The 15,009-nt window shown below is 34.7% G+C and overlaps 1 protein-coding gene across 1 annotated transcript in view; it reads left to right on the top strand.

Moving 5' to 3' along the window:
* Positions 1 to 15,009, top strand: part of IFT80 (intraflagellar transport 80) — a 123,271-nt gene that overhangs the window by 18,803 nt on the left and 89,459 nt on the right. The window contains exons 4-5 of the mRNA XM_076004253.1: positions 7,673 to 7,783; positions 11,519 to 11,587. Coding sequence (XP_075860368.1) covers positions 7,673 to 7,783; positions 11,519 to 11,587 — 180 coding nt within the window. The remainder of the gene's footprint in view (positions 1 to 7,672; positions 7,784 to 11,518; positions 11,588 to 15,009) is intronic.

A 15,009-nucleotide genomic window follows, 5' to 3' on the forward strand; every position in this document is an offset into this window, starting at 1 on the left:
TGTCCTTTATCCAGATTCACTAGATTAATATTTTATCTTTTATACTTTACCATTGGCTCTCCTTTATTTCTATACACAAACACAATTTTTTTCTGAAAGATTTGAGAGTAATTTGCAGATATACATCTTTAACTGTAAGCACTTCAGTTGATTTCCTAAGAATAAGAATTTTCTGTTATATTGCCAAAATACATTGATCAAAATCAGAAAATCTAACACTGATGCAATACTATTATACAATCTACAGTTCATATTTAAGTTTTAACAATTGCCCTAATAATATCTTTTGTAGAAATTTGTTTTTGATAGTAAACGATAACATATTGCTTTTGTCACGTCTCTTTAGCTTCCTTTTATCTGGAACACCTCCTCAGTTTTACTTTTATGATCTTGATGGTTTTGAAGAATACAGGCTTGTTATTTTATAGAATGTCCCCCAATTTGTGTTTAATGTATCATCACAATTAGATTCAATTTACACAGTTTTAGCAGGAATACTCAGAGCATCAGATTGGGAGATTCATGATGTTGGTTTGACCCATTATTGGTTATGTTAACTTTAATTACTTGGTAAGTATTCATTAAATTAATCTACTATAAATTTACTATTTTTTTTCATAAATAATTTGTGAGAGGATACTTTGAGACTATGTAAAAATATTCTCTTCCTCATCAAATTTCCTCCCACTCTCTTAGCATCTATTGATGATTCTTGGCTGAAACATTTATAACTTAGATAGTTTGCCAAATGGTGATTTTTCTAAATCTATTGTTCCTTCCATATTGATTAGTTGATATTCTACTCTAAAAAGAGCTTCCTGTCCCATGCCTATTTACTTATTTGTTTGTTTGGTCAGATTAGACTCATAGATTCTTATTTTATTTCATGAATATTCTATTACTATCATTTTAAAATTTTGATTTAAAATTATCCCAGATTTGGCCAGTGTGTCCCCATTAAGCCAGCCAATGATTTTTTTTTTTCCTTTCATAGGTGTCTTCATCATTTTTTGAGTACTTCCTTATTGGCACAAGATGTTCTAGGCTTATTTTGTACTTTCTCAGTCCCAGCCCCCAAATCAGCCATTTTCCAAGGAGACCTGTTCTTTTTCTGTTGGTTAATGGTATTTAAAAAACAAGTTAACAGTGCTAGCTGTGCTCATTCCAATAGTGTGTATTTGCTTCAAGGCCATTTCAGCAGACAGAGCTAAGAACTATTACTATGAGTATGCATAAAAATTGCATATTTATAACTATGTCTCTATGTCTTTGTTTCTATTTGTATTAAAAGCCATGTGTTTATTCTGATACTATCAATTCCAATTCAGCACCACAGGGTCAATTCTAGTCTTTCCTTTTTCAGTACTTGGAAACAATAGGAAATCTGGTTCCCATTATTCTCAACATATTTGTTCATTTGTTTAATTCTATAATACACAGTAGTTTCAGAATTGCTAACCCATACTGCTGCAAAAATTAATCTAATTAGAGTTCAATATATGTTTACTATTGTTTCTATCTTTAGACTGAAGATATAGGGTCAAAGTCTTGTGTTCAAAAATTACTTGCATTGCCCCCCTGTTTAAATGTGTTTATGTTACTCATTTGAAATGTAGGTAATGTGTTTATGTTATTCATTTGATGCATTTCTATTTGTTTTCCACTTAAGATCTTTGATGATTTTCTAGATATGTAAAACATTAACATGGATGCTTCCACAAAGTCAAAACTATATTAAAAAAATATACTGACAGCAATGTCATTAACCTCACACACTCAATCCCATACAACCTGTTTCTTTGGATTCCCTGTATGTAACCAATCTGTTTGGTTCTGGTTTGTCCTTCCTATGTTTTTTTTGGCAGAAATAAACAGATAGATGTATATTTTCTCATTTCACCTTTTTTATTACAGAAGGTAGTATACCATATATTTTCTTTACATTTTTTTCATTTAAACTCAACAATATATGAAGATTGACTTTTATCTGGTAAATTTGGACAGTAAACATAATTAGTCCTGATAATTTCTGTTGTCCAAATATTTCCCTGAATTTTTAACATTATTTAATCACAAATAACTAAAGAATCATTTCTTGGGTATATGTTTCACATTGGCTTTTGACAAAACACTTTCTGATAAGAAAAAAAATCTAAAGTAAAACAAATGTAATTTGAAAGATAAACTTACAAGAGTAACAAGGGAAATATATTAAGACTTGAGAAACCATAACATGTAACTTTATTTTTAGGTTTACTAAACAAACAAAATAATAAGATAACATAACATATCACAACTAGATGTAAGGAGAAGAGAGAACCAAAGTAGAGTAGTTGAGTATTTTCTCCTTAGGCTAGGATGGGAGAATATCTGGGATCTTGTGAAAGTATGGGAAAAAATGATGATAAAGCAAAGAAAAGAAGTGGAAGAGTGAGACAGAAAACAGCATCCAGAAATTAAAAAATAAAGTTTAAAAGAAGGTAGATGCCATTGGTAGGTGATCAAGGTTTCTCTTACCACATAAACATCTGAGGAAATTTTATATATCAATGCTATGTTCTTTTTTTAACCAAATACTTTTTAAATTGTGGTTAAAAAAAAAACACATAACATGAGATCTATCCTCTTAACTTTCTAAATGTACTGTACAGTGGTATTAACTATAAGCACATTGTTGTATGCAGCTCTCTAGAACTTGTTCGTCTTGCATGATGTTAACCCAATACTTAAAAAAAAATTCCTTCAAGATTTAATTCATTGTTTAAGCATTTCCTTTTTCTCATTTTCTCCAACTTTATCTTCTTGGTTTTTCTCCTGCCAGGCTGACAGAAAAGGAAGTAACAGTTTTTGAATTTGTTCATCACTCTTCCAGTGTTCCCTTTGTCTGCCTCTCTCCCTCATCTGTATCTCTCCCTCCCTCTCTCTCCACTCTGTCTTCCAGGCTGGAGTGCAGTGGCACCATCGTAGCTCATTGCAGACTCAAACTCCTGGGCTTAAGCGATCCTCCTGCTTCAGCCTCCTAAGTACCTGGGACTGTAGGTGTGAGCCACCATGCCCACCTAATTTTAACATTTTTTGAGATGAGATCTTACTATGTTGCCCAGGCTGGTTTCGAACTCCTGAGGTGATCCTCCCACCTTGGCCTCCCAAAGTGCTAGGATTACAGACATGAGCTACCATGCCTGGCCAAAAACATAACTGAAATATTTAATATATACCAGGGGAACTTTCATGTAAAGGAGTTTTGGTATGAGACTTTTCGTAAAGCCATTAAACACTCCTTAAATTATATTTAGTGAAATTTAATTTTTTTACATTGTATTAGATATCTTAAAATAATTCACATATTCTCTTATTGGTTAATATGTCCATTTTAAAATTTGTATGTCACTTTTTTGTATCAGAAGTTTGCCATTACAATCTGTTTGTGACTTTTCACAGCCATTGCCAAAACATTTCTGCTATTAAGCAGTCTGCAAACATACATGTGTACTCTTTTTCCTAACACCCTGTTCCAAGTCTTCTCACATTCCCATGGACATTTCATAAGGCACTTTTAATTTTTAAATATGTATTTCATATATTTTAAAATCTACTTATTCTGTTCCTTTTCTCGTTTGTAACTTTTTCCTCTTTTTAGTTTGAATTCATTTTTCTTTTATTATATAACAAAAGATTAATTTTACTCCTCAGGGTTTAACTATCCATCTTTTTAATCCAAATCATCTATTGTTTGTTTAATAAATAGATAAATGAATCATCCTGGTTACATTTTCTTTCCAACTCCTAGCAAGTAATTGGAAATAAGTTAATTGATTTCAGCCAGGCTTGGTGGCTCACGCCTGTAATCCTAGCACTCTAGGAGGCCGAGGCGGGCGAATCGCTCGAGGTCAGGAGTTTGAAACCAGCCTGAGCAAGAGTGAAACCCCGTCTCTACTATAAATAGAAAGAAATTAATTGGCCAACTAATATATATAGAAAAAATCAGCCGGGCATGGTGGTGCTTGCCTGTAGTCCCAGCTACTTGGGAGGCTGAGGCGTAGGATTGCTTGAGCCCAGGAGTTTGAGGTTGCTGTGAGCTAGGCTGATGCCACAGCACTCACTCTAGCCTGGGCAATAAAGTGAGACTCTGTCTCAAAAAAAGAAAAAAATTAATTGATCTCTAGTTTTGGTCTTGCATTTTAAAACATTATAGAAAAGCTGGGAAAGTTATAGAGAAGAACGAAAATAGTTAAATGGATAATTATAGGCTTTAAATATTTGATTATAAATTTTATCTTTATACCTTACCTTGCTATTTAAGCAGTTTATAACAATCAGACAAAATACAGAGGCCAAAGATTTATTGAGTGCCAAATCTAATAAAAATGACCTCGGTTGTCCCAGGATACGTCTTCTGTTAGGTTATGGGAAGCAAGAGTAATTTTAGCACTTGTCAGAAAAAACAATATTAGGTATTTTAGAATAAGAAATATGAGTGAGGTAAATACATAAAATTTCTAAAAAATGGAATAGGTTGAAAGACAATTTCTGGATTCCACATTTCCGGTTAAGGGTTGTTCGGCTAATAATCTCTTTAGTGATAGATTCATTCACTATGTACAACAATTATGTGGATATTATGTGATAGACAGTATGCTAATATTTATTGAAGAAGACCTGTGTAAAGTAAATAATGGCCGCATGATTAGCTTTCCCCTTACTATATGTCTGTCATCTTTACAGTTTCCTTTTTTGAGAGTTTCCCCCCTTTTATTTTCTTTGTAAAGCAGTGCATTTAAAAAGTATATCCCAGGCCGGGTGCGGTGGCTCACGCCTGTAATCCTAGCTCTTGGGAGGCCGAGGCGGGCGGATTGCTCAAGGTCAGGAGTTCAAAACCAGCCTGAGCAAGAGCGAGACCCCGTCTCTACTATAAATAGAAAGAAATTAATTGGCCAACTGATATATATATATAAAAAATTAGCCGGGCATGGTGGCGCATGCCTGTAGTCCCAGCTACCCGGGAGGCTGAGGCAGAAGGATCACTTGAGCCCAGGAGTTGGAGGTTGCTGTGAGCTAGGCTGACGCCACGGCACTCACTCTAGCCTGGGCAACAAAGCGAGACTCTGTCTCAAAAAAAAAAAATAAATAAATAAAAAAAATAAAAAAAATAAAAAGTATATCCAAATTAATTTTAATTTAGTCTCATAAAAAGAGTAATAATAGCACAAATTCAAAGTAATCTTGTTACATTAGAATAATGACCCAGCAGTAAACGTAAAATTAAGAGGAAGATACGGTGAGAAGTAGATGGTGCTAGTGGGTGGTTAGATGAAAGAAAAGGATAGTGTATTGTTGCGAGCCTGGAAAATGAATAATGGGTAAAGAAAGCCATCAAAATGAATGAAAGAGTAAGGTAAGTCAAAGTAGGCTATTTTTTGGTTTCTGAGTTGGTTAAATTTAACAAATGCTGATTATGTAAATACATTACTCCAAATAAAAATATGACTAAGACATGGTCTCCTGTCCTGAAAGGAATCACAGCTCAATAAAAAATGCTACAACAGCACTACAAATAAAGCGTGCTGTGTATAGAAAAAAGAAATGGCTTTGTTGGTGGGAATGGATAGGTAGCATAGGGTGCTAGGTATTAAATCTTTTAAAGCTATCTTAGGCACCTGACTTAAATATATTTTTAATGAATTGTTAATATTAAGTTACAATCTTGAAAAGTAATAAGTGAAAAGTGATTTTAAACAAAATAAATTCTCTGAGCCAAAATTTAATGAGGCAGCTATATTATTCTTTTATTGTGAAAAAACATATATATTTTTTTGATTTGGGGAGAAGTTTTGCTGTATGTCTTAGCCCATTTTGTGCTGTTATAACAGAATACCTGAGATAGGGTAATTTATAATAAACAGATATTTATTTGGCCCACAGTTATGGGACCTGGGGTGTCCAAGGGTATGGTGCTGGCATCTGTCAGCATCTGGCGAGGGCCTTCTTGCTTGCACCATCCCATGGCAGAAAGCAAGAGGGTGACAGAGATTGAAAGAGCGAAGGGGACTGGACTCATGCTTTTATCAGGAACTCTCTCCTGTAATAACTAACCCACATCCTTGTTAACAGCATTAATTCATTCATGAGATGAGGGCAGAGCCCTCATGGCCTAATTACGTCTTAAGTGTCCTACCTCTTAACACTGTTGCATTCATTGGAGATTATGTTTCCAACACATGAACTTTGGGGGCCATATTCAAAATTCATTTGGGGGGACATATTCAAACCATAGCACTGTAATTTTATTATTTAATTATTAGCTACATAGTACTAGACTTAGTGATCATTCAAAAACCACACTGATTATATCTTCTGTTCCTTTATCACTTTTTTTTTTTTTTTTTTTTTTTTTGTAAATAGAGATAGAGTCTCTCTCTGTTGCCCTGGCTAGAGAGCAGTGGCAGGATCATAGCTCACTGCAATATCAAACTCCTGGACTCAAGTGATCCTCCTACCTCATCCTCTTGAGTAGCTGGGACTATAGGTGTGTGTCACCATGCTGGCTAATCTTTCTATTTTTTGTAGAGATGGGATCTCATTCTTGCTCAGGCTGGTCTCGAACTGCCTACCTCAAGCGTTCTTTCCACCTTGGCCTCTCAGAGTGCTAGGATTACAGGCATGAGCCACTATACCTAGCCTCTTTTATCACTTATTCTTTTTTTTTTTTTTTTTTTTTTTTTTGAGACAGAGTCTCGCTTTGTTGTCCAGGCTAGAGTGAGTGCCGTGGCGTCAGCCTAGCTCACAGCAACCTCAAACTCCTGGGCTCGAGTGATCCTTCTGCCTCAGCCTCCCGGGTAGCTGGGACTACAGGCATGCGCCACCATGCCCGGCTAATTTTTTATATATATATCAGTTGACCAATTAATTTCTTTCTATTTTTTTTTTATAGTAGAGACGGGGTCTCACTCTTGCTCAGGCTGGTTTTGAACTCCTGACCTTGAGCAATCCGCCCGCCTCGGCCTCCCAAGAGCTAGGATTACAGGCGTGAGCCACAGCGCCCGGCCTATCACTTATTCTTTGCACAGTTGATTTGTCCTGTTGACATCACATATAATTTGCTTATGGCCTTTAAAGTTATATGGTTTTTACTTTTTGCCTATGTATGTCCTTTTTGAGGATAGTAGCTAAGTGGCCTACTTTTTGTTTACCTGTTACCTAGCACAGTGTAAAATCATATAAGACAAGTATTTTAAAACCTGCGACTATTCATTTTACTCTTTTGGTTCTTCCTCTTTATACTTTTTTCAGCTTTTCTATAGCCTGTTTATAAAGTCATGACCATAAAACTCTGCTTAAATAGAAGGCTTTCTTGACGTTTCCCTTGATACTCCCTATCCCCCCACCATATAGATGACAGCAGAGTTTTATTGTCCCTCTGAACTATAATAGCACTACTTATGTCTAATATACTACCTGTTTCAAGGTTTAGAATTCTTTTTTAGTGTCTGTTTTCCAATAGATTTGTTTGTTCCTTGAGATTAAGAATAATTATATTATTTGCTCTTATGCCTCCAGTGCCTAATTTGCCTAGTTACTATATAACTGGTTTAGTAGTAGGTACTCAACTTATGTTTGTTGATTCAATAAATTAATTTAATAAAATAGATTTTTCAAATGTAATTTCTTTTAGGTAAATTTCATTTGATATCCAAGTTAGGAAGAGTAGAAAAAAGTGTAGAAGCTCACTGTGGAGCCGTACTTGCTGGAAGATGGAATTATGAAGGAACAGCATTAGTTACAGGTAAGTTATTTGCAAAAATGACATTTTACTTGAATTTTTTAAAGAAAAATTTCCAAAGAAACAGAATATTTTTGTTTAGTAATATTTTCTTTTACTGTCTAATAGCAAATAATTGACACAGTATTTATCTAGACCACTATATAAATGTTATCTAGATCACTATATATATAAATAACTCAGAATGTCATCTTAATTGTTAATTTTCTTATATTACTTTAAGAGACTATCCTATAAAAGAAGGCTTTAGGAGTGGTCAAATATGTGATAAATAAAAGTTATAATTATTTAAAATTATAAAATTTAAAATATTCTCATTTTATCCCCCTTCTGTCACTTTCCTATCCCTTGTCCTACTCCAAGGAGTCTTATATTCACCTATTGCATTAGTTATCTATTGCTGCATAACAATTACTCCAATGGTTAGTGACTTAAAATGTTAAACATATAGTATTTGACAGTTTCTGTGGGTCAGGAAGCAATTTAGGTGGGTGGTTCTGTCTAACTCAGATTCTCTCATGAGCACCCTGTGCTGCAGTCATATGAAGGTTTGACTGGGATTTGGATAATCCACTTCCAAGATGGCTTACTCACATGGCTGTTGGCAAGAGGCCTTAGTTCCTCTCTGGCTTTGGCAGGAGACCACAATTCCTTGCTACATGGCCTTCTCCATAGGGCTGCTTAAGTGTTTTTATTAATACAATATGGCAGCTGGCTTCTCCCAGTGAACAAGAAGAAAGCAAGATAGAAACCACAGTATGTTTTGTGACTCACACTCAGAAGTTATGTGCCATAATTTTCATTACATTCATTCGTTAGAAGAAAATAACTAAGTAGGGCCCATACTGAAAGAGAAGGAAATTAAACTGTACCTCTTGAAAGGAAGAATAATGAAGAATTTGTGGATATGTTTTAAAACTACCATAACATGCGTAGTTTAACATGGTGCTGGAAGTCCTAGCCAGAGCAATCAGGGAAGAGAAGGAAATAAAGGGTATCCAAATCAGGAAAGAGGAGGTCAAACTATCACTTTTTGCTGATGATACAATCTTGTATCTAGAAAAATCCCAAAGACTCCACCAAAAGACTCCTAGAGTTGATAAATAAATTCAGCAAAGTCTCGGTTACAAAATTGATGTACGTAAATCAGTAGCATTTCTATATACCAATAACAGTGAAGCTGAGAGTCATATCAAAGACTCAATACCATTCACAATAGCTACAAAGAAAATAAAATATTGGAATATACTTAACCAAGGAGGTGAAAGAGCTCTATAAGGAAAAGTATGAAATACTGATGAAAGAAATTGCAGATGACACAAGCAAATGGAAAAACATATTATGCTCATGGATCAGTAGAATCAACATTATTAAAATGTCCATACTGCCCAAAGTGATTTACATATTCAAGGCAATCCCCATCAAAATACCATGTCATATTTCACAGATCTAGAAAAAATAATTCTGTTTCATTTGCAACCAAAAAGATTCCGAATAGCCAAAGCAATCCTAGGCAAAAAGAAAAAGTCTGGAGGTATCACACTACCAGACTTCAAATTATACTACCAGACTTCAAATTATACTACAAATTATACTACTATACTTCAAATTATACTACAATTATACTACAAATTATACTACTACTATACTTCAAATTATACTGCAAATTATACTTCAAATTTTATACTGCAAATTATACTAAAAATTATACTTCAAATTATACTACAAGGCTATAGTAACCAAAACAGCATTGTATTGGTATAAAAGTAGGGACGTAGACCAATGGAATAGAACAGAGAACCCAAATATAAAATCATCTACCTACAACTAACTTATCTTCAGCAAAGCAGACAACAACATACACTGGGGAAAGAAAGCCCTACACAATAAATGGTGCTGGGAAAACTGTAGGGTACCTGCAGAAGAATGAAATAGTACCCCTATCTCTTGCCATATACAAAAATTAACTCAAGATGGATAAAAGACTTAAATGTAAGGCATAAAACCATAAAAATTCTAGAAGAAAGTGTAGGAAAACCTCTTCTAGACATTGGTTTAGGCAAAGAACTTATTACTAAGATCTCAAAGGTAATTTCAACAACAACAAAATAAATAAATGGGACTTGATTATATTAAAAAGTTTCTGCACAGCAAGGGAAATAATTAATACAGTAAATAGAATGGGAAAAAATATTCACAAATTATACATCCAATACAGGGCTAATATCCAGAATCTACAAAGTACTCAATTCAGCAAGAAAAAAAACAAACAGCCCCGTTAAAAATTGTGCAAAAGACATAATAGAAGTTTTCAAAAGTAATTAGACAAATGGCCAACAAAAATATGAAAAAAAACTCAACATCACTAAACATTAGGGAAATGCAAATTTATTCCATAATGAGATATCACCTTATCCCCGTCAGAATAACTGTTATTAAAAAGTAAAAAAAACAATAGATGCTGAAGTGAGTGCATGGAGAAAGGAATGCTTCTACACTGTCAGTGGGACTGCAAATTAGTACAACCGCTATGGAAAACAGTATGGGGATTCCTCAAAGAAATAAATATAGACTTACATTGGACCTAGCAATCCCACTACTGGGTATCTACCCAAAGGAAAAGAAGTCATTTTATCAAAAAGACACCTGTACTTGAATGTATATCGCAGTACAATTCACAATCACAAAGATGTGGAATTAAAATATGTGCCCATCAATTCATGAGTGTATTTACAAAATGTAGTGTATATATATGCCATGGAGTACTACTCAGTCATAAAAAGGAATGAATTAATGTCTTTTGCAGAAATGTGGATGGAACTGGAGACCATTATCTTAAGTGAAGTATTTCAGAAATGGAAAAACAAAAACCACATGTAGTCTGTCATAATTTGGAACTAATTGATGGGCACGTACAGGCACAGAGAGAAGTAAAAGTCATTGGAAATCAAGGAGGGGAGAAGGGGTAAAAAGTTACTTATTAGGTACAATGAACACTATTTTGATGATGGGCACACTAACAGCCCTGACTTAAGCATCATAAAAGCTATCCATTTAATGAAAAAATTCGTATCCCCTTAATATTTTGAAAACTAAACAAAACAAAACCATCATACCTATCCTTTGGGCCATCTCTAGGACTTTTCTCAGTGAATTGTCCCTTCTCTTACCTATATCTTTAACCTCTACTTTTCCAGTGGTTTCTTTGTAAGCATATAAATGTGTTCGTATATCACTCATCTTAAAAATTAAGAAGAAATAAAAATTCCTCTCTTAACAAACAACTTTCTCTAGCTACAACTTCCTCTTTCTTTCTTCCATTTTTAGCCTAGCTATTCAAAAGAGTAGTCTATTACTTCACCTTATTCAGTTCCCAACTCACTGAAAAATATGGCTACAGCTCTTCTTACTACACTGAAAACAATTTTCTTAGAATTCTATGATGGAGATTGGAGTGACAGTGGAAACATTATTTGAATAATATACTCATAAGTCTTCTAAGATTGAAGGAAAAAGTAAAAATTTTAGTCATGAAAGTTAGACTACTTTGATAAGATTGTTTCAAAATAATTTCTATTAAATTTAATGGTCATGAAGCACTTTGTCATTTAATTAAAGTTAATTATATCTGAATTTTAAATATGTAGTAATAATATAGATACTATTGATTTTGTATGGAAATTTAATGTTCAAATTTATTTTCTATAGATAAAAGTATTAATTTTTTTCCCTACACAGTTGGAGAAGATGGACAAATAAAAATTTGGTCAAAGACTGGGATGCTTAGATCAACTTTAGCTCAGCAAGGTATGTTTTACAATTTTATTTTTAACAATTGTAAAATACAAAAATGCCTTACCATGCAATATAGTAATTGAGAGTGACTTTGGTCAAGTTCAAAACCTGAAATCTCTTACTTCTATTTATACTTTTTCTTCTTACTTTCTGTGATGCCTTATGCCTGATGGACCACAGTAGCCATATTATTCAGGCTAAGAAATATAAGAAATACTAAAGGGCTTTTTCTTTACATTGGTGAATCTATATAAAGGTAGTTACAGGATAAATAGTTTTAAAAAATAATTCTGAAGCATTTGAAGCATATCTTATATAGAATAGAGTTTGGTGTCTAGTTAAATAAATCATAGAAAAGACATTGAATATCTCTCTTTACTTAAAAAGTCCCAGTAACTTCATGGTATTAGCACCCTTTACAAATTATATTGTATGTTTGATCTCTAGTCTGATGGAGGGGAATAGACATGTTGATGACCTGGAACTTGGTAAACCACACTATTTAGAGGGACATCTCTGTTTTCTGTATTAATAGAAAGAAGTGGCCATTTCTATTGGGATTAAGATTATATATGATTTTTTTGTGTGTGACAGATTAATTTTCCTAATTAGATGTTTTGTTTTGTTTGATGTCACCCTAACATTGCCCAAGCTGGTCTGAAACGCCTGAGCTCAAGTGATCCTGTCAACTCAGCTTCCCAAGTGGCTGGGACTATGAGTGTGCACCACTGTGCCCAGACTATCTAGGAACAGGAAAACAGTTTTAATGTTTACCTGAGCATGTATCAGCTGATCTTTAGAGACAGGTTGCCAAAAAACTTGCAAACTATTCTTCAGAATTATATGATAAAGTTATACTGTGAAGCATCTTTAATAATTGACTGCCAAAAGTTTCTAGATTACATTTTAAAAACCACATTTACCCTTAAGATAATGTTCAAATGATTTACATTTCTTTAACTATATATTGATGGAATGTTAGCAAAGTTAAACAAATACTAGAAGTTTTTCTTTTCTGAGATTAAATGTTTGCTATAGATTATATCCAAGTGATATTTATCCATGAGTAGAAAATTTAGAGTTCATAGAAGCATTCATGGGTGAATTTCAGTTAAAGAAAAAGTTAATTTATTATTACTTTTTTTTTTTTTTTTTTTTTGAGACAGAGTCTCGCTTTGTTGCCCAGGCTAGAGTGAGTGCCGTGGCGTCAGCCTAGCTCACAGCAACCTCAAACTCCTGGGCTCAAGCAATCCTCCTGCCTCAGCCTCCCAAGTAGCTGGGACTACAGGCATTCGCCACCATGTCCGGCTAATTTTTTGTATATATATTAGTTGGCCAATTATTTCTTTCTATTTATAGTAGAGACGGGGTCTTGCTCTTGCTCAGGCTGGTTTCGAACTCCTGACCTCGAGCAATCCGCCCGCCTCGGCCTCCCAGAGAGCTAGGATTACAGGCGTGAGCCACCGCGCCCGGCCCTATTATTACTTTTAATAAAATATACTTTTAGAAAATAAATCTTACTTTAATCTTCTAATAGATATGGGGATCTACTTTTGCTTTTGTAGATTTTTCTGTTAAGGCTAATTATTTGACATTCTCACTTAGTGATGAATGACTTTTTTTTTTTTTTTTTTTTTTTGAGACAGAGTCTCACTTTGTTGCCTAGGCTAGAGTGAGTGCCGTGGCATCAGCCTAGCTCACAGCAACCTCAAACTCCTGGCTCAAGCAATCCTTCTGCCTCAGCCTCCCAAGTAGCTGGGACTACAGGCATGCGCCACCATGCCTGGCTAATTTTTTCTATATGCATTAGTTGGCCAATTAATTTCTTTCTATTTATAGTAGAGACGGGGTCTCGCTCTTGCTCAGGCTGGTTTCGAACTCCTGACCTCGAGCAATCCGCCCGCCTCGGCCTCCCAGAGAGCTAGGATTACAGGCGTGAGCCACCACGCCCGGCCTGTGATGAATGACTTAATGAGCAATTGACAGAATTCTTCCAGAGACCACTGCCCTTTTGGAAGAACTGCAAGAAATTCAAGTTGTGGTACTGAGGCTGCAGTTCTTTTCAACTGTTGCTGCTGCTGAGACATACCCTTTTTTACTTTCTTCTTCTTATTATTTTTTATTTTTATTTTTTAGGTAAACAGGGTCTTACTCTGAACAGCCTAGGCTGGAGTGCAGTGGCACAACCATAGCTCACTGCAGCTTCAATCCCGTAGGTTCAAGGTATCCTCCTACTGCAAACTCCCAAGTAGCTAGGACTACAGGCATGTGCCACCATGCCTACCTAATTTTTTTTTTTTTATCATTTTGTAGATATAGGGTCTTGCTATGTTGTCCAGAATGGTCTCTAACTCCTGGCCTCAACTGATCCTCCTGCCTTGGCCTCCCAAAGTGCTGGGGTTATAGGCATGAGTCACCATACTCAACCATTTTTTCCTTTCCTTTCTCTTTTTTCTATTAATTTGTTGCTCACAGATGACAGATCTTCAGAGAAATTCTGAAAACTTATCCCACTAGATACCATAGAATATATTTTTTTCTTTCCTTTGTTTTTTTTTATTTTAATAGATTTAGCAGGTACAAGTTGAGTTCCATTACATGTATATATTGTATAGTGGTGAACTCTGGTCATCACCCAAATACTGTACTTTGTACCCCACAGGTGATTTTTCACCCCTCTCTCCCTCCCTTCTTTTGAGTCTCCAGTGTCCATTGTACCACTCTGTGTGTCCTTGTGTAGCCACAGTTTGGCTCCCCTATATAAGTGAGAACATGCAGGATTTATTTTTCTGTTCCTGAGTTACTTCACTTAGGATAATGGTCTCTAGTTCCATCCAAGTTGCTTCAGAAGACATTATTCATTCTTTTGTGTTCCTGAGTAGTACTCCATGGTATGTATACATACCACATTTTCTTTATTTACTGAGCACTTGGTTGATTTTGAATTGATGAGCACTTAATTTGATTTCATATCTTTGCAATTGTGAATTGTGCTGCTATAAATAGCATTACATCTTTTTGATAGCCAGTAGTGGGACTGCAGGAACAAATGGTACCTCTACTTTTAGTACTTTGAGAAATCTACATAGAGTTTATACTAGTTTACATTCCTACCAACAGTGTATAAGTGTTCCCTTTTCACTGCATCCAAGCCCACATTTATTGATTTTGATTTTTTTAATAATGGCTATTCTAATTTAAATAAGATGGTATCTTATTGTGGTTTTAATTTGCATTTCCCTGATGATTAGTGATGTGTTGAGCATTGTTTGGACATTTGTATATCTTCTTTTGAAAAATTCCTGTTCATGTCATTTATGTACTTTGAATGGGGTTCATTTTTTTCTTGCTGAGTTGTTTGAGCTTCTTGTAGATTCTGGATGTTAGTCCTTTGTTGGACACATAGTTTGCAAATATTTTCTCCCATTCTATAG

This window comes from Microcebus murinus, chromosome 1 (genome assembly GCF_040939455.1).
Source record: "Microcebus murinus isolate Inina chromosome 1, M.murinus_Inina_mat1.0, whole genome shotgun sequence".
NCBI lineage: Eukaryota > Metazoa > Chordata > Mammalia > Primates > Cheirogaleidae > Microcebus > Microcebus murinus.